Below are 25,571 nucleotides of genomic sequence, written 5' to 3'. Positions count from 1 at the left end.
GAGCATACTCACCATCAGCAACAACTCAGACCATGGAGGATAAGGGACTATCCGCCTAGCACTTCGAATGCCCTGGCACAATGTAGGAGCTATGGTTCATGGCTTCCCCATCGTTATGATGACTCTTGCTCGTCGCTTCCATTACCAATTGGTGAGACCCAAGGAGGGAGTACCCAAAGATCTTTCGTACATGAAGCGACAAAAACCGGTGGACCTCGTAACACTACAGCCAAGGTTCGACGATCTGAAGTCCCTTGCGCGCTCCGACGCACCACCCGCTAAGCACAAAGATGTTCACGAGGTGCATCCACTTCTCTGCGATCGGATCGAGGATCTCGAGAATAACATGGGTGACGAATATGGCGGCTACAGCAACTGGGAGAGCCTGACACAGACGTTGATGTGCAGACTCGTTCAAGAAGAGATGTCTGGGGCTAACAGGTGTGATCCAGAGTCATTGCTGGGCGAATGTGGAGCGTGTGATCGAGGCGGTGTTTGCCTAGCAAGCATACTGCTGCCGCGTATCGGACAGGTAAACATCAGTGCTGCAGCGGTGGAGGAAGGTGTTCAGGCATACCGGATAGGCTAGAGGGAGCCTAATGATGCAAGTTCACATGTGCGTACAATGTCGAATGACCAGAGACCTACAGCCGCCTACGGGAAGAGTTTTTACAATGTACAGAGAAATGACATGCTCGCATTTAGCATCTGTGTATTTTGATCCAAATTCCATTCGGTTCAGCATACCATCTATGATATCTGTGACAGTAACATGTGACGATAGCTCTTGCGAATGCAAGTATTGCCCAGCCCATTTGTGAAGCGATTGCATTTTGACTGGGGGCATCGTGCGAATCCGCAGTCTCTGCACGAACAGGCCTGAGTTCTAATACCTCTTCCACATCGCGTTCTCCTGCGCGAAACAGCGTGGCAAAAGTATTCGTAATGCTAGGTATGCGCAGCTCGACACCACGGTGCGTGACTTATAATGGCAATGGTAGTAGGCTGTGAAATCAGCGTAAACAGCTTTCGCGGACCATCTGGGCAGCTCTAGCCAGAGTATGGATACGAGACACTCGCTGCCCATGCCTTGTCTCTCCAAGCGGATGCAAAGTCGTGTGCCGGTGTTCATGGCTGCAATGCAGCTTGCTCCCTCTCCTCATCGCGGCAGTCCATTCCCGGCAGCACCGCCTCCGCCACTACCTCCACTCCCAGAACTCTCACTGCTCCCATTCCCCGCCCTAACGCCCGTCCTCGCCCCCGGCTGCCTCGCCAACGCCAGTCTAATCGGCTCTTCTCTTCCCTGTCCAACGATCCCTCCACCACGTGCGACGGCACTTCCGCTCCCGCTCCCGCTCCCGCTCCCACTGCCCATGGGTCCCCGCCTCAACAGTTCCTCAAGACCTAGGTCCCGCCATGTTGGTTCCTTCTTTGTTTGCGTCGCTCGCTGTATTCCAAATGCCGCGTGCTGGTCTGGTACGACATCGTCTTCGTCTTCGGGGTTTACGGGCTGGAGGTGTGGGGGGATGTAGATGTCTTCAGGAGTGAGTTGTGACGAGGTGAGATTGGTGAATTGCTCGAGGAGGTCGGCGTGGTGCGAAGAGTGCATGTGCAGGTAGGTTGCTGTTGAGTCGCGTGTCTGTGGGAGGTTATCTTAGAGGTTGAATTCTAGGCGACAGGATGATGATTTACCATCTTGGGGGAAGAGATTTGGTTGCTAGAAGCTGTGTGTGAAGTATTCGTGGTATCAATATCAAGCTTTGTGGTTGTGTTGTTGTGTCACTCAGGTCAATGTTTGAGAGCGCGAACGCGGAATGACGCCGCGTTAGGACTGAATGGCGTGCTAGCCTGATGCGCATGCCGTTAGGTATTACGCATCTACTTTCTCAACATCACATCGTCTCTTCAACCTTCTCTATTCTCTATATCTCTCTCTAAATCTCTTTACTAGCTGTCACGTCCGTATGCTCTGGAACAGATGATTAGGCTGCGCATAGGCCACGTCGTATCCTACCACGCAAAGTCCGATGCGACTAGATAATGACAGTGCTACCAATGTACTAACAGACGTGTCGCCTTGAATAGCAAGACTAGTCACTTCACTTCATGGCATGTAGGAAACTTTCCTCGACTGGCTGCATGATGGTACTAGCAGACTCTCATCTGATATGGAAATTCTCCTCAACAGATCATTTGGCTTTAAGAAATCCATCATCGAGGGTATCATCGTAGCGATCGAAGCGTCCTGGTGCAACAGTTCAAGCGAAGACGGGGCTCTTTTGGACGGCGATGGTCAATCTCACGACACGCGACTTCATGCAGCGACTCGCCTGATTACTTTACCGAGGCTCTTCGAATGTTGATCCGCTATCTCCACAAACTCCACGTTATAGTGCATACGCCATGGACCCAGAGCAGCGATTCCTGCGAACCATATAGCTAGCGCCTGCTCACTGGAAGACCTTCCCCAGCAGATTTTCGTTGAAGTAATACAACACCTTCCGCCTTACGCCCAATTCTCAAGCTGGCACCCCTGAAGCAATCCATTCACAAACATAACCCATTTCCTACGTAATCATCATGGCTGAGGGACATTGCAACTGCGGAAGCATTAAGGTATCTATCCCTGCTCTACCCGAGAAGTCGACCATCTGCTACTGGTATGCATCATCACCATAGTCTCCGTCTGTTCCTCGAACTAAGTCTTCAAGTTCCAACTGCCGGCGCGCAGGATCAAGCATTGGATCTATTGTGTACATTCTCGACAAACCTGACGTCACGATCAATGATCCGAGTGGCAAGCTCAAGAGCTACCATGACAACGGCACGAAGAGCGGAAGTGCGATTACTCGTCAGTTTTGCAGCAACTGCGGATGGTGAGACGATGGGGCATAATGTGTTGAAATGGTCTTGCTAACCGCGGGTCAGTCCGGTTGCGTCTTTACTAGGTGATGACTCGCCAAAGATTGTATTGAAGGGTGGATTGTTCGAGAAGATTCCTGTTCCGGGATACAAGTCTTTTGAGCAGGACGAGCCGAGCTGGATGAAAATCTCTTAAGCCTCTAGAAGGAATGTTACGGAATCAGCTTGCTGGAAGCCATAGATGAATATCAGATGCTTCAAGATGCGTCATCGGAAAGAACACTAGCATCTAGCCCAATGAGATACGCAAAGCCAGGTTTCATACCTCTTTGCACATATCCGCAACAATTTGCTCAACTACCTCCTGCAGCCCAGTTAGCCCCCCCTTCTCTTTCGATAGACTTTCTGCCTGCGTTAGTATTGCTCCAGTCAACGAGATATATCGTATACGATATACCCTCTTTGCCCAGTACTAGATACACGACTTGCGGATCGAAGCCTATACGCTTGTTGGCATTAACGATGAAGCACGAATTGCTTACAGAAACTCAGTAACTGACTTCGTTTTCCATCATGGAGGACAACTAGTGGAGCACAAGATGCTCGTGCAAGTCACTTACTGATTAGCTGGGTTTTCTCCTGGGCCGATATGCTTGTGTCAACGTCCAGTAGCTGAGTAAGATGGGCACGAAGTTGCTCATCCGGCATTGGAGATGTCCTAGCGGCACTCATCTTCTTCCAATCGTGATGAAAAAATTCAAAGAAGATGACGCTTCGGCTATCTTTATATACCAAGCATTGTCTGCTACGTTACGTAGGTAGATGTTAGCAATTTCTTGAGCCTGCTACATCTCAAGGCTGCAATTTGCTTATGAGCAAAACGATAATCATTGTGAGTGTAGGGTTCTCAGGAGGCACCACTCTTGATGTTGCGTTAATCTGCCTTTGCCCATGTATCGTCGTTGACGAGATCACCATCCCCCAAGGTATGTGCTTCGAGCTCTCTCTCTCTCAAGGTGAAAGCGGCGGGAACTATGTCATCGTTCCCCCGTTCTTTCCGCGCATCGCAATATCCCGATATCGTAATCGTGCGACGCGGAGTTCGTGTCGTTGACAAGACTGCGAAGGCGGCGTTCTCACGTCCCACGCACGCCATTCAGCCGGCCCCGAAGCTAGCTCTCCTCCCCACATCAACCATTCTCCCGGCTCATCAATTCCATCAAACAACCGTAACAGCGCCCAAACGTCACTGGCTCCATGCATTCCCAAGACAATCTAGATGCAGGTGCAACGCATCTGCCAAGCATCCAGCTTGTTTCAGTAACAGGGATTCTGGAGATCCTTCCATCGTGAAACGTGGCTTCCAATTTCGCGCGAGTAATTCCTCCGACCTCGAGGATGTTGAAAGTCTGGCTTCTTTGCTTTCCTTTCTTCTTTGGAATTGTTCGGAGAAGGAAGATAACATATTGAGGAGCTTGGAAAATGGTTACAGCAACATGGCTGCGGCGACGGCATCTACCCACTTATTTCGCTGTCTCAACTGCACTCCTATGCGCCTCGACGGCTAGGGCGGAATTATTCTACACAGCGCGCAGTCCTGCGATCCAAGATGGGCTTATCAACAGGCCCTCAACGACTTGTCCGGTCGCTCAGGATGGCGTAACTACCGACACTTTTCCATGGACGCATAATCCTACGTGTGTGGACGTTGTGATGCCAAATGAGGGAGATGAAGCCACGGAAGCAAACGGCCATCAAACATTCTGCGCGTACACCAATGCGGATTACAACAACGGTCGCGGAGTCAGCTTCGTAGTTACGCCAGAGGTCGCAGCTAGTGTCACGATGGAGACATTTGGTATGAGTATCGGTGGTATGGAGGGCGTGGTGGGTGAAGAGATGGGTATGTGGGAGGTTAAGTACGCGGGCGAGAAGGGAAAAGGGTTGTTCGCGAAGAAAGACATTGCTGGAATATTGCCGGGTGAGAGTTTGATTGTGCAGACACCAGTGCTGTTTGTCGCTAGACAGCTGCCAGAAACAGAGGAAAGGCCACAGCACGTGTTGAAGCAGGCAGTCGAGCAGTTGCCAACGAAAACTAGAGAGATGGTCAAGAAATTAGATGTCAATGTGGATGGCACTGTCGAGGATATTGTCTTGACGAACGGCATTAGAGTGAAGTGGCCGTGGGTCGACGAGGTTCCAGAGCTGTTAGCAGTTATTCCGGAGGCTGCTGTAAGTCTGACTGTTCAGTCTCCAATCAGACTTTCTTCTAACTTCAATACAGCGTATCAACCACGCATGCCGGCCAAACACCTTATGGCGCTTCGACGATTACACACTCTCATTCGAAGTCTTTGCGCTCAGAGACATCAAGCCCGGTGAAGAGATCACACGAAGTTGTAAGTCATCATCTACCGATACGAGCCCTAAAGCAAGAATTAACCTCTATACAGATGGCTACGAAAGACGTCCTCGCCGGCGCCGTGTCAAGACTCTGATGGCCAACTTTGGTTTCCAATGCGCCTGTCCTCTATGCACCGGAGATGATGACGCAGTAATGGCATCCAACGACCGCCTCTCTGAGATCAAAGCCCTGAAATCCGTTTTGCCCACAGACGAAAAAGACTCACCGCAGCTCCTCGGCCTCCTTCCCAAGCTCATTGAGCAGCTGGAAGAAGAGGAGCTCTTGGTTGAGCTACCGCAGTACGAAGAGATTCTAGCATATACGTGGAGTAGTTTTGGTATCGAAGATCGGGCGAAGTATTGGGCAGAAAGGGCACAGAAGCATTGGGCTGTTGTGGCGGGCAAGGAGAGTTGGGAGCAGAGAAGGTGCGGGGAGTTGGCGGAGAATGTCAAGGGACATAGTACTTGGATGACTTGGGAGGGAGATCCTTGGGAGGGTGTTGGGGAGGGTCATCCATGGGACGAGAAGGAGGGGGAGGGGCACGAGCATGGACATGAGCACTAAGCGGCGTTGTGGTTGTTGTGGGAAAGATTAGCAAACTCATATTTAAGACTATACTAGAGTACATACATCACTTCTCGTATTGACGTATATATATCTTCTACCAACCTCGAAACAATCATTAGGCATGTTATCCAAGAGTATTCTTCTTTAAATTCTCCTTCAAACAGAAATCCTTATTTCACTTGTCAAAGAACTTACCCTCCCCATGCGCACGATCGACTCTCCAAATAAGCATCTCGCTTTCCGTCGCGCCCCATCCCTCCTCTTCAGCAGCTTTCTTCACACCACCACCCAACGTTCTCATCACCCCTTCATCCGGCACTTCCGCGAACTCATGCATAGCCAGCCAAGTGGAAGGTTCAGGATGAGGTTCGTCTGTCGTCGGCAACCCTTTGAGAGCACGAGACTGTGCATTGGTCCTTGCGTAAAGGAGCCTGAAGCGCAGCGTACGCATGTACTGTGGTGTGTGTTCGAGAGAAGATATTTGCTATCAACAGTTAACTTCAGTACCAAGATATGTTACATATGCCAACAAGAAGTGTCGTGAGTGATGCATACCTTTTGGAAGAAAGCAGTGACCTCTTCTTCTTCCAACTGCTTCTCCGGTCTAATGCCCGATGTAATCATGTACTTTTGACTCCCTTCTGTCCCCTCTCTCCTCTTCGTCGTCGCACCCACAAAACCCAGGTAACTGACATCCATATCCGCCAAATCGTAAATCACACCACTACCCGGTAGCGCACTACTTCTAAACCCAATTTTCTTGAACTCGTCACCCAACGTAAAGGCCAAGTCCTCCATAGGATAACATGCTAAAAATGGCTTCGGATTCTGTGCATCGCCGACAGAAGAAGACTTGCAGATATCAACGTAGCGAAATGCAGAGTGGATACTAGACGTGGAAACTACTTCGGGGATATGCTCATTGTCGTACCAGCCTAGGAATGTTGGCTCGGTGAGTAGGTCGTGGGCGGAGGGAGATATACGGGAACGGACGAAGAGGATGCCTGGACCGTGGATTGCGGAAGTGGACATATTGTTGTGTTTTGATGGTATATAGTGAGAGATGAGGGTAAGTGGCTTGGTGCTTAAGATGTTGAGTTGGAATGTAGTATGAGAAGCAGTGGAGGACTAGTCAAAGTGAGCTGGTTTTGGGTGTGAATGATGGGAAGAGGCTTGGTGTATAGTGCCACTCCGGCTTTGGAAGAGTCAAACACAAGAGAAGCAGTAAGAAATCGGGGCGTCGGAAATGCATTACCGAATCATGGCTAAGCGTTACCCCGCCTGCATCGATTCGGTATCATTGTTCTGTCCTCGCAATATATGCAGACGATGTCATATCTTGACGTTTGTCACGCCAACTGAAGCTATAGGCAAACAAGCTACCAAGCGTATTCCTTCACGCGCAATGTCCTCAACACATTTCCTTTATATCCGAATGATTGGCCTATCCCATTGCTCATCCAGAAGGTTCTGCGTATCTGCAACATTTCCATAAGAGTCCCTGATGTAGCCACGCTGAAAACGCATATGAAGACATACACGCCAGTATTGGCAAGGAGATGGTGAGCATCCAAAGCTTCCGTAAAGATGCACGCCTTGGCAGCAAACGGCGTTACAGTCTGTGACGATCGGAACTGGTCCGAAGTAACGTCATGCTCCTAGTTCCTGTCGTTTGGCCAAATCTGCCATGTAACTAGCATATTAGGTTGGCGAAGTTGTGTTACAGCACAACTCGGTGGCGTTGGAGTCGTGGTCGTATCTCACAGTTTCGACTTGTCCGTCAAAAGCTTCTCCAGGCCCGTCTTCAACTGGTCACTCATGCCATGTTTTCCAGGTCGTCGACTTTCGCGGTCGACGAAGACGTGGATGAACTCGCCTACGGCCTTGACCTCCTCTTGGCCCCTCTCGAAGACACCAATCTCGTATATTACAGAACTCTTGCCAAGCTTGTTGACTCGCAAGGCGAGGTCTACGACGGCGGGAAACTCGACCGGGGCAAGATAATCACAATGCGAGTGTACGACGAGACCGATCTGTGGTGAGGTGGGTGGATGCAGTGAGCAGTGTTGGATGAGGTACGTGTTGACTACGGAGTCGAATCTACTGATGATTAGCAAACGTAGCTTATGGCACAAGGGAGACACATACAGATAGTAGTAGACGCTGTTGTTCATGTGGTGGTACATGTCGTTGTCGCTCCTTCCTGCTGTCAGTATCAAATAAGCCGCAGAGGCGGAAGACGCACCATCTTGTTCTATACTCGAGTTGAAATTTGTAGTCGCCTCGGTGACGCGATTTCAATGCCTGTAGTGCCATATCCGTTTCTTGTTGTGGTTGATGCTAAGAGAAGACGCGTCTCCGGCGTGAAGATGGCCGGCTAGGTTCCCTGCGTCACACGTCTGCCTCGGCTTGGGAACATTTCTCCCACACGCACCGCAACCCCTCTCCCCCGCGATTCTGGCGCCCTCTCCGCGCATCCTCGCATACCTCGCCTCCAAGGGTCGCTTGCCTGTTCCCAAGACACGCACAGGCTCACCCTCCATGGCCCTAGTGCCTTCTCCCCCGCGCGACAAATATCCGCCCCTGCCAGACGACAAATTTCCCTGGAAGGAGCCCCCAGCCGTCGCAATCACGCCCTGCGACCCATGGCCACCGCCATACTACCTCGAAGATGGCCTACGCAAAGTAAAACCCTATCACTTCACATACAACACATTCTGCAAGGAAAGATGGCGGGGAAGAGAAATTCTCGACATTTTCGCTAGCGAGTTCCGCGACCGGCCAGCCGAGTACTACAAGCAGGCCATAATAGAGGGGCGCGTGGTTCTCAATGGACAGCCAGTACCGAGCACCAAGACCATAGTGAAGAATGGCGATGTCATTTCGCATACCCTCCACCGACACGAGCCTCCGTGTACCGCCCAACCCATCGGTATCGTCCACGAGGATGACAACATGATCGTCATCAACAAGCCCGCGGGCATGCCAGTACATCCCGCCGGTCGCTACAACTTCAACTCTATCATCGAGATTATGAGGGCAGACCGTGGATATGGCTGGAACCCGTTGCCGTGCAACCGGCTGGATAGGTTAACTAGTGGTATCATGTTCATTGGCAAGCACAAGCAGGCAGCAGAGGAATTGAGTGCACAGATCAGGGGGAGGACGGTCAAGAAGGAGTACATCACGCGAGTCGTGGGTGAGTTCCCAGAAGGAGAGATTCTCTGTGAAAAGCCTATTCTGCAGATTAGTCCGAAGCTCGGCCTGAACCGTGTGCGTGCAAACGGCAAGGAAGCAAAGACGGTCTTCAAGAGGCTGGCATACTACCCACCAAAAGACGATGGAAATACAAGCCAAGGGAAAGACGGAGATGCAGGCCCCAATGGCCAGCCATGGAAGAAGCTCCGCGGCTACTCCATCGTGCGTTGCATGCCAGTAACAGGCCGCACCCACCAACTGCGCGTCCATCTCCAGTTCCTCGGCCATCCCATATCAAACGACCCCATATACGCCAACCAGCGCGTTTTTGGCCCCGCCCTCGGCCGCGGTCAATCCGAAGACGAAGACGACGAAGATATCATGTCTCGCCTCTCGCGCATGGGCAAGGAGGAAGTTGCAGACGCAGTCGCATACCACGACGAGATGGTCGATGCCTACAACAAGCGGAAAGCCGAACGTATGACGGGAGAAAAATGCGAGGTTTGCGATACCGACTTGTATAGCGACCCAGGTGTGCATGAGTTGGGTATCTATCTGCATGCACGCAGATACAGGTGTGAAGAAGGGAAGTGGGACTATGAGACTGGCTTGCCCGACTGGGCATTGCCGCCACCTGGATATGAAGGGCCTACTGAAAGTACGGAGGAGTCTGATCCGTTGGCTGTGGATCTGAAAAAGCTGGGTTTGGAGGACCAACCAAACACAGAGGCACATATGAACGGCTCCAAGGAGGCAAATCCAGCAGCTGTATCAGAGGAACCGACTACTGCCAATGCGACCGTTTGAGCATTGAAGCACTGAATCTTGTTGAACAAAAGAGAATTGGAGAAGATAGAAGTTTTGAGATACCCATCAATATATTCTTACTAGTAATATACTGGTTCATCATCAGCCGCGAGGGTTCGGCTTGAAACGGCCGGTTTCACTACTCCCGTACGAGTGGACTTTGTCTTCATCTTCGCTGACTTCGTTTTCTGCCTCGTCATCTTCTTCCTCACTGTCATCCTCGCCCTCATCTGCTCCCTCTACTTCATCCCCATCATCATCACCATCAACACTACTCATCCCAGGCATACCCTCTCTCTCCTTCAATTGCACTCTCAAGCCTTCCAATATAGAACCCAGCCTCGCCTTCAAATCTGGATTCCAAACCTTACTAATTTGACCCTCCATCTCCTGGATCTTGCTCCTCAACTCTTCCGCCACTTTGTCCTCTTGGTCATCTTCATCGTCGCCATCGTTGGCAGAAGTGCCGGGACCGTCTTCAACTCGGATGTTGCTGTCAAACGCTGCTGCAAAATCGCTGGCAACTTTACGATTGGGAATCGCAAAGATGATGTGTTCGAAGGCCGGAAACGTCTCGGTGCCCATCGACGGCGACTTGCTATTTTTCTTTGCAGCGGACGTTGACGTCGAAGAAGCAGCACCCAAAACCTTTGCAAACGCCTCGGCAATATCTTTTACTGGATTTCCATAGGCTCCAACGCCCCAAGCCCCCAATACTAATCCTCTCACCCCCTTTTGTGCCGCAATTCTCAGCACAGCCCGAATCTTCGCTTCAACAACCTCCCTATCCTTCTTACCTAGCCTCTTCTCTTCGTCTTCTTCCCCCTCCAGTTCAGGGAAACGTAACATCCCCGCACTGATAACGTCAACGTACCATCGTTCAGTGGGAGGAAGTTCACCGGTACTGTCGCCGAGGGGGAGGGCGGAGCGGAAGACGATTACGTCTTGTGTGTAGATGCCACCGTATTCTGGGAGGCGGTAGTAGGATTCCTTGAGTGAAGGAAGCAGTGTTGTGCGTGCGCAGAGGGATTCTTCGGCAGAGGTAGCGCCTGTCAGGAGGCCGCCGCCTGGACGGAGGGGGGAGGCCATGTTTAGGATACAAGGATTTGGTTGTTTTTTGGACGTCTGCTTCGATGTGGGAGTTGTAGTGTCGTGGTACAGCGAGGGGTGTGCGAGCATGTGTGCAGCGGTGAGGCTATCCGTCGCTACTATACGAATACTGCGCTGTTGCTTAGGCGGACTAGCTGGCGATGTAACAGTATTCTTCAATTTGAGGTTTGATAACCCTTCATCGAGAGAATCGTTTCGTTTCTTGCCTCTTCCCGTTCCTCGTCCTTGGCCGACACCCTTCCCTACATCACCATTCTTTCCACCACTCTTTACATCCTGCTCTTCTTCCTCAACATCCCTCGCACTTCTGGCTTTGCGTCTCCCTTGCCCCTTCCTCTTCACGTACCCCGTCTCTTCACCAGCCTCCTCACGTGCTCCATCCCTATTCTTACTGTCATGCTCTACCACTCCGATTGGCCCTGGGTTCGAAATAAGCTCACTCCCATCTGCGCCTCTTCTAGCTCTTGCATTTGACGCCAAGATTGCTGGGACAACTTTATTCACGATATGCCGCGCCTGCTTGGCTCGGATATCTTTGCGTACGGCGGGTGGCGCTAGACCCTGGGATTTTTCGGTGCGTCCCATGGCTATGTGGCCACGTACGTATCTTTGGATATCTGGTTCGGAAAGCGGTACCCCTTGTAGTGGTGGGCAAGAGAAGTGACCAAGTAGCTGCGAGAGTATTGTTAAGCTGAGTGTTGTTCGCGAGTACTATGTTGGATGGTTTGGTTAGTTGAGACTATGACGTTTCGGGCGGGTCTTGCGCTAGTGGAGCGGTTACCTCTCGTTCTATGAGCAGCTGGCTTCTTACTTTCTGCATCTATCACAATCACCCACTGCGGATCGTGTATCATTGAAAAGGCCTTTGTGTTAACTTGGATGGGGCTTTGGGACGATATGCTATAGTTGTATCATTTAATAGCTCGTACTACCCAGTACAGTCTACTTGTTCTATCCTACAATATATGGTAAGAGGGAAAAGAACAGTGATTCCCGAGATGGCATCCAAACGTAGTGATTCTTAATATCGAAAAATTGATCATTGAAAACTTGAATGCCCATGATCTGTTTGAAGTGGTGTGGTTATTATATCATGTCCCACCCTCCCTCTCTCCATCACTCCGCTCATCCGTCAGCCTACTAATCTGACTGATTGTACTCATACGACCCAGCAGCTCCGGTCTCTCCGCGTCCTTTGCATTCCCGGCCGTCAGCGCACTTTTATCGCGGTTCGTCCAGAAAAGCCAACTTTGTCCATTGTACACGGCAAGAGGGTTGTTAGACCGCACGTTCGCTTCGTGATCGGCACCAGCGGTGAAAGGTTCTTTGAGAGGAGACGAAGCTTCAGAATATGAGATGCTTCGTAGTGATGTGGTGGTACGATCCATGGATACGGATGTCTTGGGTGTACCCGTTGGTTTGGTGTCGAAGGTGTCGTTTGTCTTTGTAGGGTGTAAGACGGGGGACTCATGTGGTGTTGAGTGAAAGCTCATGGCAGCTAGCGACTTTCGGGGTGAGGCGCTGCGACGAGGAAGGGAGTTAGTGGAGTCGAGACTACCGTGCGATATGCCTTGTCGCCATGTCATAATGCGGTCGTTGGGTGGTTGTGTGGATACGCTGTCTCGCCGTGACCGACTAGTTCGCGATATGATACTGCTGGGTCGTCCGATGCCTGATGCTCTCTTCATGGACGCTGTGTCCCATTGCTCGCTCATCCGTATGCGCTTTTGGTGGGCACAATCTTGTCTGAACACTTTTAGTGCTCCGGTATAGTCTGCCGTGACGATGATGTTGCCGCCTCGATGTGCCGAACGTGCAATATATGCTGGGCTCTCCGTAGCTCTCTTAAAATGGGTATCTGTGGGTACAGGTGTCGGATGTGCGGATCCCGCCTCCGTAGGCGCTCTTGACGAGATGACAGATTCAGCTTTCGACACTAATGTAACCGGCGGTGGGTTACAGAGGTCGAATATAGGATCTTCTGAGGCGCTAAGCAGTTGCCTGGTCCGAATGGGTGCGATAACAGTGCAGGTTGTTATCGAATCATGAGCTTCGAACATCTCCACTGGACGCTGGTTCCTCTTCTCGCCTTCAGCTGTGGACACGGTTGACCAGATGTAGGTTTTCCGATCCTCGCTCCCGCAAATGATATGCCCACTGCTATCAGCAAACGTGGCTCGAATCTGGCTACAATTGTTTTCATGGCCACGAAATTTCATCTCTAGAGTTTTATCCTTCATGTTGTAAATGCGCAGCCTTGAATCATTGCTCGATACCAGTAGCTTAACATCGCCACTCTCACTTCCTGGAGGCCAATATGTCGCCTGGATTCCAGTAATCTTACTCCCTTTCGCATTCTGTCCGCGGGTTGATTTTACGTGGAGTTGGGCCTGCCATTTTAGTCCTTCAGTATCGTAGAACATGCAGTGACCACCAAGAGTACCAGCTATACAAGTCTTCCCATCGGGTGTGAAGGCTACCGATGTAATCATATCCGGGACAGTGACCGAAAACGCCACGCTTTTATCAGGAATACTCCATAGTCGTAACTTTGCGTCAAGAGATCCGGCGAGGAAGAATCGGTCGTCGGTAGGATGGAATTGAATCGAAGGAACGAAATCAGAATGCTTGAATGTGCATAGGTTCTCGTCTCGGCTCACATGCCATAGCCGTACCGTCTTGTCCATGGATGAGGATAGCAGGAAGTTGTTCTGTAATTATCAGCCTATGCACGAACGCATCAAACAAGTTCGACAGACCTTGCTCCAACTCAAATCCAAGATGGTCGACGTATGTCCCTGGTACTCGCGAACGGGCTTCTGGTGGAAGACTGGTGCACTGAGATGCTTGGCCTCTCCATTATCAGCGCTTTCATGCGCGCGGCGTCCTTCCGAGCTCTCAATCACCGCCCATACTCTGATAACCCTATCCTGCCCACCAACGGCAAGATACCTTCCATCCTTGCTGAACTCGACCGCCCAGATAGGATTCTGTGTAGCTGCCGACCCTGACTGGGGCGCAGGGTTCGATCCAGCCGCGGGCGGACTCTTCTTGTCCGACCCAGAACGCAACTGCTGAGCCAGGAAAACACGATCGAATTCCTTCTCCTTCTTGAACTTCGTCCTCACTTTGATGTATGCCGGTGGATGAGGTATCTTGGGACTGAAGCTGAAGTTGTCGACATAGAGCTGGGCGTCCATACCCTCTAATCGAAGATCGTCTGCCTCGGAGCCATTTTCGCTTGCGCCATCGAGGGTGCTGCTCTTCTTTTTGTTGCCTCCGATGAAGCGACTAAGAAATGACACTTTCCTACAAACCAAGTCAGCCTTACTGGTCACCCCGCCTTAGATTACGTCGGCAATGCATGTTCAGGCCAACCAGAGGAATAAGCGCATATCCAACTCGATACGCAGGTCCACAGGCCTTAATACGAGATACGCGCTAATCCCTGGCTAGCAGCCGCATGACATTCCATACGCTCTGTGAGAAGAGCAGAGTATAGGCACCTACTTTTTGTCTGCCTTACCCCCGCTTGTGTCGCGTGGCGTCTCTCCACTCAGCTTCTTGTCCGCGTTTGCATCGTTCGGCGAAGTCGGTGATTGACTCGACAAGGGCTCGGTGGTTTGCGATCGTAGTTTCTGTACCGCGGGCGACGTATTCGTTCTCTGGAGGATTTGCTATACGGTGATGCGCGATTAGCGTCCGTCTCCGCATGTCGAACCTTATCTGTACATACTTGCGAGAGCGGGTCTATGGGGGTTTCGGACAGTCTCGTGCCATCGCCAAGGTTTCCGTTTTGTGAATCGCTGGTCTGTTGCGCTGAAGGTGAGGTGGGGCTTCGAAGCTTTGCGACGAGCTTCTTGTTGGACAATGGGCCTATGGGTCCTGGAGTAAGCATCTGGGGACTTTCGGTTTGACTCTAGGTGTTAGTATACGACGTACCATCTACTGTGATTGACGACCCATTCTCCTGGTTCTGAAAGGAGCCTCTGCCAGCGACAGGTGGGTCTGTCACCTTAATCTTGGGAAGGGTATCTGCCATATTGACATGTCACGAAGCGACATGGATCTATCCCGTCGCCACCTCAATGGTACTTGACAGCGTTCGATAACTACACGGATTCGTATGCTGCGAATTCGTTCGAGTGGTATTCAAGCAATGTGGACGCTGCACTGAATAGTGATGGAAGCCGGACTTTGTTGCGGAGGATCGCGGATGTTTACGAGCTAGCCTTTCGTTGTCGGGTGCACCAAATCTGTACGCATATGCAGGGACAGTACTACCAAATTCCCCATATCGCGCATTTGGTCCGGAGTGGGTAATCAAGGTGTTGATAAGCTGAAGACGGCGCACGACGGTCTGCAAGCAGCCAGCTCGCTTGTCGTGATCCCAAAAGATGGCAGCCTCGGATACGCCGCACGCATGTCTGACGTCATGGTTGGCTGTACCTGAACGAATCCTTGCTTGTCTTTGCGAGTAAAGACTGTAAAGGAGGTGGGCGCATGGGGTTTGTCTCGGGATTAGTAAATGTCCCATGTGGGAGATCGAGAATGTTATGGCCGACATGGTTCGGCAAAGTTTGGTTGAATCAAGCGTGCGCTGTCGCGTGGCGTGTCGGACCGAAGCTGCACGCGTTATGCATATGCAAAACTACAACAATGAGCAAATGGCGGAAGGTTTTTGTGAAAGATGTATATTCATGATAGATTATTCAAAGTGATAAAGGTCGTTGGTCCCATCGCTACCGCATTCCGTAGCTATCCTACCGCGTCACTCATCCAAGAGGCCCATCCCAGCTAACTAGCAACGCCATGACGCCAAAGTGCGAAGAATGGTTACTTCATCAATGCAAAGGGGTATCCGAACGAATACGTCCGGCACCCGTGCCAAACCCAAACGTTCAACATGTTGTACAATAACCAAATGGCATATAAATCGCAAAAAGAAGAGAAGGTGAGGCATCTAAAAGTCCTCATCGAAGCAGAAGTCACCAGACTGGCCTTGCGGCTCAGGTGTGGGTGTTGAGCCCTCCTTCTGCTCGTGCTTCTTTGTGCTAGCCATGACACCAGCCTTCTGGTAGTCACCGACGCGCTTCTCGAAGAAGTTGGTCTTGCCAGCCAGCGAGATGTTCTCCATGAAGTCGAAGGGGTTGGTCGCGTGGTAGACTTTGACATTGCCGAGAGCCAACAGCAGACGGTCAGCAACGAACTCGATGTATTGGCACATGAGAGTAGCGTTCATGCCAAGCAGAGCGCATGGCAGCGCGTCGCTCAAGAACTCCTGCTCGATCTCAACGGCCTCAGTGATGATGGCCCTGACAGACTCTGGGGTGGGCTTGTTCTCGAGGAGAGAGAAGAGAAGGCAGGCGAAGTCAGTGTGCATGCCCTCGTCACGGGAGATGAGCTCGTTGGAGAATGTAAGACCGGGCATCAGACCGCGCTTCTTGAGCCAGAAGATAGAGGCAAAAGAGCCGCTGAAGAAGATACCCTCAACAGCGGCGAAGGCAACAAGACGGTTGGCAAAGGTGGAGTTCTTGTCGGAGATCCATCGCAGGGCCCAGTCGGCCTTCTTGCGGATGCAGGGAATGTTGTCGATGGCGTTGAAGAGGTACCTGCGCTGCTTGGGCTCGCTGATGTATGTGTCGATAAGCAGAGAGTAGGTCTCAGAGTGGACGTTCTCCATCATGATCTGGAAACCGTAGAAGCATCGTGCCTCGGGGATTTGTACTTCGCTCGAGAAGCGCTCGACGAGGTTCTCGTTGACAATACCATCAGAGGCTGCGAAAAAGGCGAGAACGTGGGAGATGAAGAAGCGCTCGTCGTCGTTGAGACGCTTGTTCCAGTCGTGGAGATCCTTGGAGAGATCGATCTCCTCTGCGGTCCAAAAAGAGGCTTCGGCCTTCTTGTACATCTGCCAGACCTATAGCGGATGCGTAATTAGCAAGGGTTTTGACGAAAACGTGTTTGACGCGTTGATACACGCGTAGAGCACGTGAGAACACCAAAGGGTAAAGCTTACATCATGGTACTTGATGGGGAAGAGGACGAAGCGTCCAGGGTTCTCTTGGAGGATGGGCTCTATGGCCTCCTCCTCCTTGATCGTAGGCGCGACGGTAGGCTTGGCTGCATCGAGGTCGTCCTCGAAGTCATCTGGGATGCCGACGATGGGCTTGAAAGTGTTCTCCTTCTCGACCGGCGAGAAGTCAAGCTTCTTTGCGGGTGAGTCGTTCATCTTGAGGGAGTCAATTGCAGATGCAACCTATCAACGCGTTAGTATGGACGCGTCCAACAGGGAACAAGTTCCGGAAGTATCGCGACGTACCTGCTTAGAAGGCGTAGACTCGACAGTAGACATTGTGGAAAGAAGATTTGGTTGAAGCGTGGTATTATGTGTAGAGAGACGAGCGTGTTATCAAAAATACTCGCAGTGACGCTGATGTGAAGATGATGGTAGATGTGGTGTGTGGAGAGAAAGAGCAGACGCGACTTCACTATAAATCCGCGTTCAGGCGCTAACACGTGACTGGGCGATCCGGCTTGCCAGCCACTAACGCGCTGTGCTCGCGAAAAGACGCTATGATCTCATCCATGCGCGACTTGGGTCGCCATGTGTATCCTGTTCTATGAATACTCAATTACATCCTTCATCTGCGTGAACCATATAATAAACTGCGCGCATTCCAATGATACCCATATCATCGCCTTTTCTTCTGTTGTTCGTCGATAATCATCTTCAATGTCGCCCGTCGCGTTGCCCAGCCACGAGCTCTCACGAAAAAACCGTCTGTGCCAGACGCGTCGCAACGCGCTATGATTCGATTCTCCCCACCACAACACGCAAGGACCGTTTCCGCGACTAGTTAGTCCTGCATTTGGCGGCTGAACAAAGGCTTGGAAATGCATTTGAAACCCATACTGGCCCGCCTCGAGGCCAGACTCGACGCTTGCATTGGCTGCAATCCGACCGTGCTCGTGCCGGCCTCGGATCAGATTAGATTTTTCTGATAATGATCTGACGCTGATGGCTGGTTGGCTCCACTCGACTCGTCACACGCAGACCTGGAAGTGTTTTGGCCCCGAGAACGCGTCGTGAGACCTTGTTCGGCGCGTCTGGAGCTGTTCCATCTTACATTCTCGTCTTCTTCCCCTGAGTTGGTCTCATAATCCACGCATACTTTGTACGGGTTTGAGATCTCGATGCGTTACTACGCGAGTTCACCCCACCAGTTGACTGGACGACGCGTGCTCGGACGCGTCTGAGGGTAGTCACACTAGATGTGGACAGGACCATATGGGTCACTATACTGACGATTGCATAAATCCAAAGTACGCTAGATGCACATATGCTGGAAGCAATTTAGAGGCGTTTCGATAAGGCCTTGAATGAACCGATCACAGATCGATATGATTGCATCACTCGGCCTATAGTAGTAACGGCAAAACGCTCGCGCATCCGCGCTATAGCCACCTATGACCAGCAGGTCACATCTGACCCGTGCCAAAATTGTATCAAGTCAATCTAGAGAAGCAAACGCCACTTTAGTCCCTACATCACTCCCCTCTAATCCCCAATCCCTTCATCAACCCCACCAGTTCAGGTATACGGAAAGGCTTACAGATCGCCTCATCCACGCCGGCCTCTTTCGCCAAATCAATCTGTTCTTTCCTCGCATTCGCACTAACAGCGATAATTGGTACATGCCCACTCAGCTCGCCATTCCTCTCCATCTCCCGTATCCGCCTCGTACACGTCAAACCATCCATAACGGGCATCTCAACGTCCATGAGAACAACGGACAGAGGCAGAGGCGGGGATTCGCTCGGAGAAGAAGAGAATGTTGTGCGGGCGAGTTGGGAGAGGGCTTCAATGCCGTGATTTGCGACATAAGTTGTGTGACCCAGCTTCTTGAGCTGGGTGGATAAAACGCGTTGGTTTATGAGGTTGTCTTCTACGATGAGGATGTGGTATTTTCGATTCCCTGTCGCTTTCGCTCTTTCTTGGTCTTCTAGTGGGACTGTGGTAGGTACTGTTGCGTCGGAGTTCCTATTGTCGTCTTGGATGATTTGAGCCTTGGAGCGAGTAGGCAGGTCGCCATTGAGATTAAGTTCGGCCGTAGTAAGGTCGCTAACTGGAGCCTTTGCTCTCCGTGATTTGATATAGAATGTGAAAGTCGATCCAACGTTGTGGATGGAGGATACGCCGATGCTGCCGCCTTGCATTTCGGCGAGCTCACGCGAGATAAACAGGCCTAAGCCTGAGCCACCATACTATGGAAACTGTCAGTAACGTGATGTGTGAGCCTCGGACGAGCACAAAGTTGCTTACCTGAACGTGTGTCTTCGGTGTGGCCTGCGAAAACCGTAAGAACAGTTTGGCTTTGTGCTCCGGGGAAAGACCACAGCCCGTATCTTTAACTATAAAGTTCAAATAAAATATTTCTCCGGCGTGATCCCATTCAGCCTGCGTTAGGAAGTTCTTCTGCACGGCTTCCTGGGGCACGTACTCGACACCAGGCATCTGTTGTATCTCCCGTGATGCGCCCATGATTACTTCGACCTTGCGGACTTCTTGGCTTTGGGTGAACTTGATTGCGTTGGTAAGTAAGTTGATAAGAACCTGTAGAACTCGGCTCGGGTCCAATATCGCCCAGTCGATATTCAAATCCACAATGGACGAATCACATCTGACTTCCAGGTCGACTTTAGCTTTGTTCGCTTCGTCCTTGAACATCTTATAAGCGTCTTGTAGGAGAACCGAAGGTTGTAGCACGATAGGGCTGACGACCAAAAGTTTCGAGTCGAGCTTCGACAGCGTAAGAATATCGTCGACGATGCGCTTCTGGTGTGTAGCACAGGCTTGTATAGTATCGACAGCATCCAGACTGTTGCTAATCAAGTCTCGGAGTTGAGTCCGAATGACGGGCTGGAATGTCAGAGCCTCTCTGCGTGCGAGAGCCTTCATCTCGTTCAGTGACGAGTAGATAGAGTCCGCGCATTGTACCATTGCGCTCAAAGGGTTTCGCATCTCATGAGAAGTCATATCAATGAAATTCTCCTGCTGTCTCTTTGATTCGAGGGCCTCTTCAACCCGGGTCTTCTGGATAGCTTCCGCCCATGCCATCTGACTAACATCGGTCATTGTCCCCATAATGGTTCCGTCGGTATGAGCAGTAGCGCTTACTAGGATCCAAGTCGGTGTCGAAACACCATCACGCCCGGTCCACTTCTTCTTGAGATTTATTGTGAAAGCATGCGATCCTTGTTTGTGTTTCGTAACCTCAACGTCGTTATAGCAGCGGTCTATCATGTCCTCGTCGACGATGTTTCGCCAGTCCACTTGGTCCATAGGTACTCTCGGGTGGTCGGTGATGTGGAACCATTGGTCGTTGCAGTACTTCATCGTTAGATCCTGGTTTAGATGAAATAAGCCCACGGGCGCGAGTTCGGTGAAACTGGCAAGACGTCGCTCCGCCTCCGATCGCATTAACACAGCTTTTGTCGCTTCTTTTTGAGCACTGATATCGGTGTTGCATCCAAAGACACCTGTTACAAGCCCGTTTGCGCCTTTGATTGGCACACAAGCTGACAACGTCCAGAGATAGTCGTCGATGACTTCTTCGCCATCACGGTGTTCATATGGCTGCTTCTTCCATCGGATCTCGAATGTCGCTCGTTCACCGGAGATCAATGTTTCCCATTGGTTTTCCACCATGGATATATCTCCTTCGAAGACGCACTCTTTGTAAGCGAATGGAGGGGCTTCGAGGACATCTCTTCGTTGTCCAGTCTGATTGAAGTACGTTTCCTAGTATGTGATTAGTCTCGTTCGACGTCCTAGTCGCAAGGTCCTTACATTAGCGTGTAGTAGTATACCGTTGATATCAATTTCAAAGTATCCCAGTCCAACTTCATCTGCAATATCATGAAAGTTACGAAGCTTTCCAGCTATATGGCTAGCTTCCTGTGCGAGATTGGCAACTTCGGCATTGAGGGCCGCACGGTCTCTTTCAGCCTGTGCCTCTTGACGTTCGCGTTTCCGGATCTCCTCTTTGTGAAGCGCCACCGAGGCCGCGGATGCACCAAGCAAATTAGAGAAAACCTTGATCCAGTCTTTGTACTCATCGTCATAGGGTCTTCGCGTGTTTAAACCGACCAGAAGGTATGCTACGATGGTGTCGTCGTATGCCCTGATTGGAACAACAAGAAAACATTTCAGCGGATCTCCAAAGGCTCGCTTCTCGAGATCATTGTAGAGCAAATGTGGCAATACGCCTTCTTCTTCCTGATACAACAGTGCAGTCCCAGCTCTCGCGCTATCACACATGGCGCGAGCTAAGCCAAGATCACTATCCAGGTCCAGGTGCGGGGGTAAGGCGGGATGGTTAGGTTTATAGCCAATTGACCATTCTAGTGTGAATTCACTTAGAGGTCCTTTCAATGGGGCGGCAGTGTCTGCCGGGCCGTGCCACTCGCACTGGGAGTACAGGACGGCAGCCGGAAAATCGTACTCAAATGGCCTGATTGCCTCTGCCAAGCTTTGCCAAAAGTCCTTGGTGTTTCTCGCCTTGCTAGCCAGTTGGCCGACTTTGAGCAGGGCATCGACGCGGCGTTCCAGTAATCTACGTTCGTCAAGCCAATGGTTTTGTCGTATCAAATATCAGGCATGCCTACCTTTGTTTCGTAACTTCAGTGACAATGGAATACATGCCGTCGACGTGAACACCAACAAGCGGTACAAGGCTCCACATGAAGAAGGCTTCCTCGACGAAGCCAAAACGTTCGACCATGAAATGATACTGCTCTTCTGGTGCGTCTGCAAAACTAGTGCTCTCCGAGCGAGCTATTGTGGCGCTTATAGGGTCGGCAAGTTCTGGCCTACAGCAAATTAGACATTGAACTACCATATGTAGACGTGACAAATACCAAGCATCAATAATACTCTGACCGAGAATAGCAGGATGTCTCGAACCACCGACGGCAGCATATGCAAGATTATACAGTATGGTATGCTCAGGACCAAGGAAGAGTGCCGTAGGTCGGGTTTCTAACATCAGTATGGTAATCAGGACATTCAGTTCATAGCTCCATGAACTGATCGGGCCAAGTGATGTCTTAGACCAGTTGACGTTTCGTATATGTTCTACATGTGCTCGCAGCTCTGGCGATTGAATCTTAACAGTGAAGATAGTGTCTGGCACTGGTTGCAGACGAGGGGACGGTAGCCTTCCCCGGGCCAATTGGGCAGGGTCTTGCAGGTGGCCAGGGTGCTCATCGTTTGGAGGTGGTTGCTCGATGATGGTGATAACCAGCCAGCGCTTGCATGCAGTAAACTTGGCCCATCGATACCGTCCATGCAGGAACTCATCTTGGTGGCAAGCTGCGACCCTACTCGCAGGATCCCACCAGTCTCTCAGCGCAGAGTGCAAGTGCAGTGACGATGCAATATGCGGTATGGCAAGCAATGCGGTATTGACATGATAAATGGTCGTAGTCTGAGCTTCGCAGTCAACGATGAAGGTTGGTCGTGGATCGCTGTCATATAGCTGTCGGATGTCCAATCCCATGGCGGATCTGCGTCGGCAATGCTGTGATTGGACGGCGTGCGGAGAACGGTGGAATGGGCGCGAGAAAAACGCCGAAAATGCGCCAAAGGCTCCTGTACCGGTCTTGTCGCATGCAATGGCGTAAATGAGTCCGTACTCTTACAATGCACGAAGTTGGGGGTGTTGCACAAGTCGGCCAGTGACGGACAATCGCTTTTCGCTGGTTGCCACTATGGGATTTGTTGCCGAACGACTAGAGTACCAACGAGCTAGACCCGGCTGGCCCTGTTATCTTCACATGACGCCCATTTGTCCAGAACTCTGGGATACACGCCTAACTTGTCTTGCCGAGACGACCGAACCAAAGCGTGGATTGTAGCGAGATATGATCTACGCTCACAATGCCAGCATTTGTATGAAATTTGATCTTTGTTCTCAGCACTTATTGTTGATTGGTAGCGGACCTTAAGACCGGTATCGGAACATGCAGCTATAAAAACCATGAACCTAGACAGATCCGTACAGCGCCAGTATACGCATATGTCAATAACGCCTGTATCTCACCCAAACCTTAGCCAAGCATCTCGCCCCAGTTTGGCACCACGACAAACTTGCCCTTCACCCTACCAAGACTGATTGCTTCACCTGCGTCCTCTGGTGCAACCCTCTCGCTTTCGGGACGCATGTTAAGGCTGGCAACTTCCTGCAGAAAACTGGCCTTGTTGCCAGGTGTGAGTTCGTAGCTCGTACCGCCCCAGTCCAGCGTTGTGCGGCCAGATTCATGCACCCGCAACTTTCCAACCAACCCACTCCCAAACCGGACACCTTCCTTTGACCTAGCAGAAGGGTCAGAAAAGCTGCCCTCCTCGAGTTTGATCTTCGGATCTGGTTTGGCTGATGGCTGCGCAGGCGGTGGTGCAGGCTGAGGGTCCAATGCTTCTTTCTTGATGGATGGTGGCTCTACCGCGGGCATAAGGGGTGGTATTTGGAACAGATAGACGTTGTTGTCTCGCACTGTGGGCTTCTTCTCCGCGTTGGCTGCGTCTGCCATCGGTACGTCGCCAGATCCATCCACTTGTGGTGTCTCCTCTGGGCCCAACTCGGCTCGGATATGGCGTAGGTTCGATTGGAAACGTGCCCATTCAGCGCGATCTTCGTCGGTTTGAAGGACGGGTTCCGCTATGCTCTTCTTTTTAAGTTTGGGCTTTCGCTCGGCATCCGGTGACTGTGGTTCTTGTTTCTCTGCGGGCTGAGCCGGCGCATCACACAAGCCTACCTGCTCGGCATCGGCCATGTTTTCGTCTTCGCTCGTAGGTTCGGTCTTGACAACAACATCCGAATCTTCTGAATCGTGCCAAACGCCCTTGAACTGTTTTCGCGAGCCAGTGATTTCGACATTCTTCGACTTGCTTTTAGGTTTTCGGCTTGTTTGCTCGGACGCAACATCCTTTAGCGATTGACCGCTTGATTCCGCCCGCTCCAGTATTTTCGCTGAAGTTTCCGAGCTTGCCTCTGTGTTGATACCGATAGTCCGCTCCTGGTGTTCTTTTCTGCCAATGCGAACGGGTAAGGCTGTTCGTGCTCCACGCTGTGCAGGTGCGCTTCTAGGTTTGCTCTCGTCCTCGTCTGAGGAGATTTCGATCAGGTCGATGTCCCTGCGCGGTATGTCGGCTAGATCTTCGTCATCAGATGACACAAGGCCACCATCTTCTCTCTTGATTGATGGACCACCTCCACTTCCACCTCCACCGCCTCCGCCCCCGCCTGACCGGGAACCAGACCCTCCATAACTCCCGTCCTCGTTCTTGACGCGCTCTGCTCTAGAGCCCGATCCAGATCCGAAGCCAGAGAAGCCGCGATTCGGGTTACTCTTCCTGTCTGTCGAGAAAGGTTAGTACAGACAACTACAGCCAGAATGATTGACATGCCTTCTTTGGAGCTACCCAACGAGAACGGTCCACTGGCAACGCCACTGAATCCACCTCTGGCATTTTTCAGCTTACTGGCCTCTCGTCTTGCTGCCTTTGCTGCCTCTGCCTCCCTCCTTTTGTCCGCAGCAACTTGTTCTTTTGTCCTTTCTCGATCGCGAGCCGCTAATTCTTTTGCAATAGCATCTCGCTCTTCCTTGCTCCTTCTTCCTGTGAACGCAGGCGTCTTGACGCCCCTCTTTCCTCGAGTTGTGCCGCCGCGGCCGCGTACAGACGGCGATGCAGATCGTGAAGGAGGTACTGAGCCTTGGAGACTGCCGAGTCTTTGCACGGGAGCGCGGGCTGCTGGTTCTGCGCCAGGTTGGGGTGATGCGACAGCTCTATCATACATGTATTAGCACTACCGTCGAAGTGTATAGAGTGATAGAGCATACGATGCAGCCGCTGGAGGCGCCTCGGGGGCTTGTGACTCTATGGTCGCAGATGCGCCTTCACCAGTAACAACGGGCTTCGCATCGCCATCTTCTTGCTTTGGTACCACAGGCTCAGCGGGAGCTTCCGAGGCCTCTTCGGGAGCTGTGCTTTGCGGGGTCGCATCCGTGGATTCGCTCGTGTCAGTCGTGGCTCGTCCTCCTGCCGCTCCTCCTCGCCCGCTGCCGCGAGCGCGGGTACTCCCCCGTCCTCTTGGATTTGGTGGCATTGCTGTTGTTTGGATCGTATGAAATGCTGGTACGTGGTGACTCGCGCAAGTCGCAAATATTTTGGCTATCGATAAACTCGTTAGCGCAAACGCGACGTCACATGTCAAGGTGAGGGGTCTCGACTAGGCTCTTGTTTGAACCGAGTGGTGTATGTTTTATCTGCTCCCACTGTTCACTCCATAATATGTAATCTGTTCAATAGTCTGAGCAATGGGTCGATCAACCAAACACATCAGTATCCAAAGACCAGGAAGCTTCCGAACATCATCTAATTCATTTCCTGACGACGGAAAACTCCATCCAACTCTATCAATTACAAATTCGTCCGCGTTGAATGCTCGGGTAAGAGTAGTGGTAAGTTGTGTGCATGTCAATGTGTGTAAAAGCCCGCTCCGCCAATGCTCGCTAGAGATACTGAGGATACTTTGTGCTCCCTGAACGCCAACCTTCA

General features: G+C 51.4%; 11 protein-coding genes across 11 annotated transcripts; 4 read left to right on the top strand and 7 right to left on the bottom strand.

The window, feature by feature from the left end:
- Nucleotides 1-91: 91 nt before the first annotated feature.
- Nucleotides 92-589, top strand: ALTATR162_LOCUS9767 (uncharacterized protein; the record flags this gene model as incomplete). The annotated part of the gene is made up of 1 exon (XM_043317401.1): nt 92-589. The coding sequence occupies one exon, from the start codon at nt 92-94 to the stop codon at nt 587-589; it is 498 nt and encodes a 165-aa protein (XP_043173336.1).
- A 1,991-nt stretch (nt 590-2,580) lies between these two features.
- On the top strand, nt 2,581-3,058 carry ALTATR162_LOCUS9766 (uncharacterized protein; the record flags this gene model as incomplete). The annotated part of the gene is made up of 3 exons (XM_043317400.1): nt 2,581-2,660; nt 2,712-2,876; nt 2,929-3,058. The coding sequence occupies 3 exons, from the start codon at nt 2,581-2,583 to the stop codon at nt 3,056-3,058; spliced, it is 375 nt and encodes a 124-aa protein (XP_043173335.1).
- A 1,517-nt stretch (nt 3,059-4,575) lies between these two features.
- Nucleotides 4,576-5,830, top strand: ALTATR162_LOCUS9765 (uncharacterized protein; the record flags this gene model as incomplete). Its single annotated transcript, XM_043317399.1, has 3 exons — nt 4,576-5,094; nt 5,147-5,261; nt 5,316-5,830. 3 exons carry the CDS (start codon nt 4,576-4,578, stop codon nt 5,828-5,830), a joined length of 1,149 nt encoding a protein of 382 aa, XP_043173334.1.
- A 178-nt stretch (nt 5,831-6,008) lies between these two features.
- Nucleotides 6,009-6,865, bottom strand: ALTATR162_LOCUS9764 (uncharacterized protein; the record flags this gene model as incomplete). The annotated part of the gene is made up of 2 exons (XM_043317398.1): nt 6,009-6,317; nt 6,389-6,865. 2 exons carry the CDS (start codon nt 6,863-6,865, stop codon nt 6,009-6,011), a joined length of 786 nt encoding a protein of 261 aa, XP_043173333.1.
- A 728-nt stretch (nt 6,866-7,593) lies between these two features.
- Nucleotides 7,594-8,149, bottom strand: ALTATR162_LOCUS9763 (uncharacterized protein; the record flags this gene model as incomplete). The annotated part of the gene is made up of 3 exons (XM_043317397.1): nt 7,594-7,933; nt 7,982-8,032; nt 8,079-8,149. 3 exons carry the CDS (start codon nt 8,147-8,149, stop codon nt 7,594-7,596), a joined length of 462 nt encoding a protein of 153 aa, XP_043173332.1.
- A 225-nt stretch (nt 8,150-8,374) lies between these two features.
- Nucleotides 8,375-9,838, top strand: ALTATR162_LOCUS9762 (uncharacterized protein; the record flags this gene model as incomplete). Its single annotated transcript, XM_043317396.1, has 1 exon — nt 8,375-9,838. One exon carries the CDS (start codon nt 8,375-8,377, stop codon nt 9,836-9,838), a length of 1,464 nt encoding a protein of 487 aa, XP_043173331.1.
- Nucleotides 9,839-9,940: 102 nt separating this feature from the next.
- ALTATR162_LOCUS9761 (uncharacterized protein) lies at nt 9,941-11,533 on the bottom strand (the record flags this gene model as incomplete). Its single annotated transcript, XM_043317395.1, has 1 exon — nt 9,941-11,533. One exon carries the CDS (start codon nt 11,531-11,533, stop codon nt 9,941-9,943), a length of 1,593 nt encoding a protein of 530 aa, XP_043173330.1.
- Nucleotides 11,534-12,039: 506 nt separating this feature from the next.
- ALTATR162_LOCUS9760 (uncharacterized protein) lies at nt 12,040-14,990 on the bottom strand (the record flags this gene model as incomplete). The annotated part of the gene is made up of 5 exons (XM_043317394.1): nt 12,040-13,659; nt 13,708-14,257; nt 14,459-14,625; nt 14,685-14,833; nt 14,891-14,990. 5 exons carry the CDS (start codon nt 14,988-14,990, stop codon nt 12,040-12,042), a joined length of 2,586 nt encoding a protein of 861 aa, XP_043173329.1.
- Nucleotides 14,991-15,911: 921 nt separating this feature from the next.
- ALTATR162_LOCUS9759 (uncharacterized protein) lies at nt 15,912-17,303 on the bottom strand (the record flags this gene model as incomplete). Its single annotated transcript, XM_043317393.1, has 3 exons — nt 15,912-16,868; nt 16,968-17,207; nt 17,271-17,303. The coding sequence occupies 3 exons, from the start codon at nt 17,301-17,303 to the stop codon at nt 15,912-15,914; spliced, it is 1,230 nt and encodes a 409-aa protein (XP_043173328.1).
- Nucleotides 17,304-18,499: 1,196 nt separating this feature from the next.
- On the bottom strand, nt 18,500-22,512 carry ALTATR162_LOCUS9758 (uncharacterized protein; the record flags this gene model as incomplete). The annotated part of the gene is made up of 5 exons (XM_043317392.1): nt 18,500-19,216; nt 19,275-20,753; nt 20,802-21,567; nt 21,620-21,823; nt 21,872-22,512. The coding sequence occupies 5 exons, from the start codon at nt 22,510-22,512 to the stop codon at nt 18,500-18,502; spliced, it is 3,807 nt and encodes a 1,268-aa protein (XP_043173327.1).
- A 550-nt stretch (nt 22,513-23,062) lies between these two features.
- ALTATR162_LOCUS9757 (uncharacterized protein) lies at nt 23,063-25,119 on the bottom strand (the record flags this gene model as incomplete). Its single annotated transcript, XM_043317391.1, has 3 exons — nt 23,063-24,369; nt 24,495-24,799; nt 24,854-25,119. The coding sequence occupies 3 exons, from the start codon at nt 25,117-25,119 to the stop codon at nt 23,063-23,065; spliced, it is 1,878 nt and encodes a 625-aa protein (XP_043173326.1).
- Between the last annotated feature and the right edge of the window lie 452 nt (nt 25,120-25,571).

The sequence above is a fragment of the Alternaria atra genome (assembly GCF_907166805.1).
Source record: "Alternaria atra isolate CS162 genome assembly, contig: 30, whole genome shotgun sequence".
Lineage (NCBI taxonomy): Eukaryota > Fungi > Ascomycota > Dothideomycetes > Pleosporales > Pleosporaceae > Alternaria > Alternaria atra.
This window is presented reverse-complemented; position numbering and strand designations above follow the sequence as displayed.